At 34.3% G+C, this 4190-nt stretch overlaps 1 protein-coding gene across 1 annotated transcript in view; it reads left to right on the forward strand.

Annotated features, from left to right (window-relative positions):
• LOC108578116 (synaptotagmin-1) overlaps positions 1-4190 on the forward strand; it is a gene marked incomplete at its 5' end in the record, with an annotated part of 23130 nt that overhangs the window by 12840 nt on the left and 6100 nt on the right. Inside the window, 3 exons of the mRNA XM_017941377.1 lie at positions 329-602; positions 1598-1831; positions 3497-3661. Coding sequence (XP_017796866.1) covers positions 329-602; positions 1598-1831; positions 3497-3661 — 673 coding nt within the window. The remainder of the gene's footprint in view (positions 1-328; positions 603-1597; positions 1832-3496; positions 3662-4190) is intronic.

Below are 4190 nucleotides of genomic sequence, written 5' to 3' on the forward strand. Positions count from 1 at the left end.
TTAAAATGAATGATTTTCAATTAACTTAAAAAATAAAATTTTAATTATTAATATTGTATTTGTATTCTACCAACGTACCATAAATCACTCATTTTCCTAAATCTTGTGATCGACAAGCAAATTCACTTACAATTAGTTAACACAAATCCGAAAATTATTCAAAATGTATTACAATTGTCACAGAATAATAACTTGAGATATATCAATTGTCAACCTTTTTTACTCCATTATTTCAAACAAGAAGTGATTGTAACTTTGAGAAACTATCGAAGAAACTACGAACAGAGGTTGGAATAACGCGTGTTCCTCTGTCGACTGTGTTTTTTAGAAATGGAAAGAGTTTAGGTCGGATGCATTTGCGATTCAAATACGACTTCGATCGATCGGATTTGCATGTGCACCTGATCGAGGCACGCGATCTCGCTGGAAGTGATCAAGGCGGATTCCACGATCCTTACGTGAAGCTGACGCTCAGCCCTGAAGTGGATTCGAGGAAACGTCAGACTCCGATACATCATAACGAATCGGATCCATTCTTCGATCAACAATTCAAATTCCCTGTCAGCAACGACGAACTTCAGGACAAGACCTTAGTTTTACAGGCAATTAACATTAACGCTGTTATTCTATCGTTAATTTTCTCACTTTTGTAGGTGTCCCTGGTTGACGTTGACAGTGACATAACTCGAAGAATGTAATTTTTACGGAAAAAGTAGTTTAAAATTCTAAGTTTTGTCTAAAATTCAGTATAATCTGATTTGCTCTCTGGTATGAAATTAACGGAGTTAGAAATGTACCGTTTTAGAAGATAAAAATACTGTATTTATGGAATCTATCTGTGCAAAAATATCAAAATTGACATTTTTTGATTTATGCCACTATCAATGCCAATTAGCGATATATTCGCGTGATTGTCTCTTTATCATAGATAAATTTCTCAAGTGAATTTCGAAGCATAGCTTTAAAAATGATTTTTTTAGTGCAGTCTAATTTTTTATAGAGAATTATTGTAATATAATCCTTTTAATACAATTTCGTTAATTTTCTCATGCTTATAGGGGGAGTTCCCTTAACGCCGAACGGCACCTAATATCGGACATTAGCTCTATCTGCAATAATTGAAACGCAACCGAGCCGTTATTCTGCGTATCTCCAAGAGGAGACAAAAGGAATAAAAATAAGTTTTCTACGCGTTTCAGTCGCGTGTGCACAGGCAGAGAGATTTATTTAAGGAAAACCTTAAGCCTCCGGCGCTAGGGGAACTCCCCCTACATATATTCACGTGACTGTCTGCTTGCGATGGACAAACTTCCGTTCGAAATGAAATTTTAAATAGAATTTACAAGTTAAGTATAATTTTTCATAAAGAATTATTGTAATTTAATTTTTTTAAATCTAATTTTTATTAAAACTTAATGCAGTATAATTCTTTCAATATAATTTTCCATAAAGAATTATTGCAATATAATTTTTTTAATATACAACAATCATTGCAATAGAATTCTTCTAATATTTTACTCACAGTTTAGTAAACATTCTCAACGAAATATTAACAAAATTAATTTTTCTCAGACAGAATTTTCCGTTTGTTTAACAGGTGCTCGATTACGATCGTTTCTCTACGAACGACGTAGTAGGTTCTGTGAAAGTACCGCTACACATTTTGCGATTAGACTCCTCTACGTCGACCGAGGAAGTTTGGGGAGAGATTGAACGGGAGCGAAAGCCACCGGAACAAATTCAAGAAGTTCTACTGTCGCTGTCTTATCTACCTAGTGCTGAACGATTAACGGTCTTGATTCTAAAGGCGAGGAACCTCTTCCCACCGCAGGTAACTTCTTTGCTTATACATTTTCCTCCTCTCCTACAACTTTACCGACACGTCAATTTCGTGAAATTTCAATTAGATACAGCAACGCTCGCAAGTATCTGCCCCTACATCTCTTTTTCTCTTCGCTCGCAAATGTGACATACTTTTCGAAAGAATTGCTCAAATTCAAATTTAAAATTAGAAATAAAAAAATATTATTATAATATAGAAAAAGAAAATGTAAAATTGGAACATTTGATTAAAAATATAAGATAAAATTGCAATATTTAATAAGAAAATAACATAAAATTAGAATATTTAACACTAGGTTTACGGGACGCGTCATTTTCACGCATTTCAAATTTCACAAGGCAACTATAGAAACCGTTTACATTTCTCTCCTACCGTTTATGCTTATTATAAATTTTATATAAATATATAATATCACATAGTTTCATTTATGAGTTAACAGTGTGTAATATGTTGTTTTTAAATGAAATAAGTTGTTTTTTAAAGAAAATCTGCGGTTTTGTTCACGCGTATCCGTAGAGATAGGTATGCAGGTGTCCCGTAACTCTTCCAACATCCGGAAATGGGGGGTTGCTGGGGTGACTCTGGACAACTTTTTCCTTTACCAAAATGTTGTTTGAAGCTTCGTTTTTGAATTATCAACGAAAAACACTGGCCAATCAGAGCGCGCGTAGAGCCCGCGCCCAGGCACGGGAGCGCAGGGACTGATCCGCGCGCGATCGTGAACAAGCGTACGCGTGACTTCTCGGTTATCGATCGCTGTCAAAAATATTTCACTTTGCACCGCTATTTTTATAAGGCTTAGAGAAATGGTGTTTTGCCGTCATTCCGACGTTTGTATAACAATACATACAGTGGAGGACAAAAGTATTCGTACACTCTATAAAATGGAATAACTTTCTTAAAATTGGGCCAAACGACTTGAGTTTTTTTTTTTGTGAAGTTAGAAAGATTAGTTTAATAGATGACGTGTAAAATAATTTTTGAAAAAAATGCAATTAGTCGGAATCGCGAAGAAAATAGCGAAGGTCGTTTTTACAAATTTTTTATCTAATCTCGTAATGGAAATTTAAAAAATACGTTTTGTAGATCTATGTCAATTATACACACGCCGAAAATTTCATCGAAATCGGTTAATGTTGCTATGAGCTACAAACGGTTAAAGATTGTGAAAATCGCACTATTTCACGACTTTCGGCCTAGTATAAGAAATGTCCGTAAACCTAGTGTTAATAAAAAAAAATAAGATAAAATTAGAATATTTAATAAAAACGAATGTATTTTTACAAAGTATGAGTTGCAAAACAAGTTGAATCCTTGACTTCTTCCTTGAAAACATTTTAAATGAAATTTCTTCGTGAAATAAGAAGCATTATGAACAAGTAGCTGGGTAAATACTGACGAGTGATAGTGTATTTTCCTCCTGCAATCATTGCTCGATAATTGTTCTAATTTTCTTCGAACGATTTTCGCGATAACAAGAAAGTGACAAAACCGCTGATCAACAATATCTCTCCCGTCGCGTTGCTTTCGTTAATTTTTTTTCAACTGGGAAAAAAATCTATATTTTCCCGTCGTCTCCGTGATTCTTTTTTACGCGATAAAGAACGTCGGGTGACACGTTTTAATACTCCACGTGGTGGTTTGATGCCGCAGGAGAAAGAAACCTTAGATTCGTTCGTGAAAGTAAATCTCCTTTGTGGAGAGAAGAGGGTGAAGAAGAAGAAAACTGCTGTGAGAAAAGCGACGACCAGTCCCGTTTGGAACGAGGCGATGTCCTTTAATGTTCCTGCCAGCTCGCTGCCATCATCAGCCATCGAGGTAAATACGTTTAAACGTTTACCGTTTAATCAAGCTTTTCTAGTACCACGATAATGCGATACATAAGTCGAGTAAAAGGGATTGCCGTGTGAAAAGTAGCTTTAACGTGTTTCGTGCAAGAACGATATCCATGCCAACTTCGAACCGGTGACTTTTATCGAAATTACCCGGACAAGATTTTCTTTTCGTATTGTTTAAACATTAATATTCGTTATATCTGTGATATTTTGTTTAAAAATAAACATTCGACGAAAGATTGAGCTTTTTTTTAATGAAATTTCTCGGATAAGATTTTCTCTTCGAATCCTCGAACGTGAATATTTTTTGAGTGTTTTTTAAACATTAATATTCATTATTTCTGTGATATTTTTTGTTTAAAAATAAACATTCGACGAAAGGTGAATTTTTTTTATTGAAATTACTCGGACAAGAAGATTTCCTCTTTGAATCTTCGATCGTGAATGTTTTTAACGTTATTTAAACATTAATATTCATTATTTCAGTGATATTTTATGGAAAAGTAAACATT

This window comes from Habropoda laboriosa, unplaced genomic scaffold, assembly GCF_001263275.1.
Source record: "Habropoda laboriosa isolate 0110345459 unplaced genomic scaffold, ASM126327v1 scaffold1319, whole genome shotgun sequence".
Classification (NCBI taxonomy): Eukaryota; Metazoa; Arthropoda; class Insecta; order Hymenoptera; family Apidae; genus Habropoda; species Habropoda laboriosa.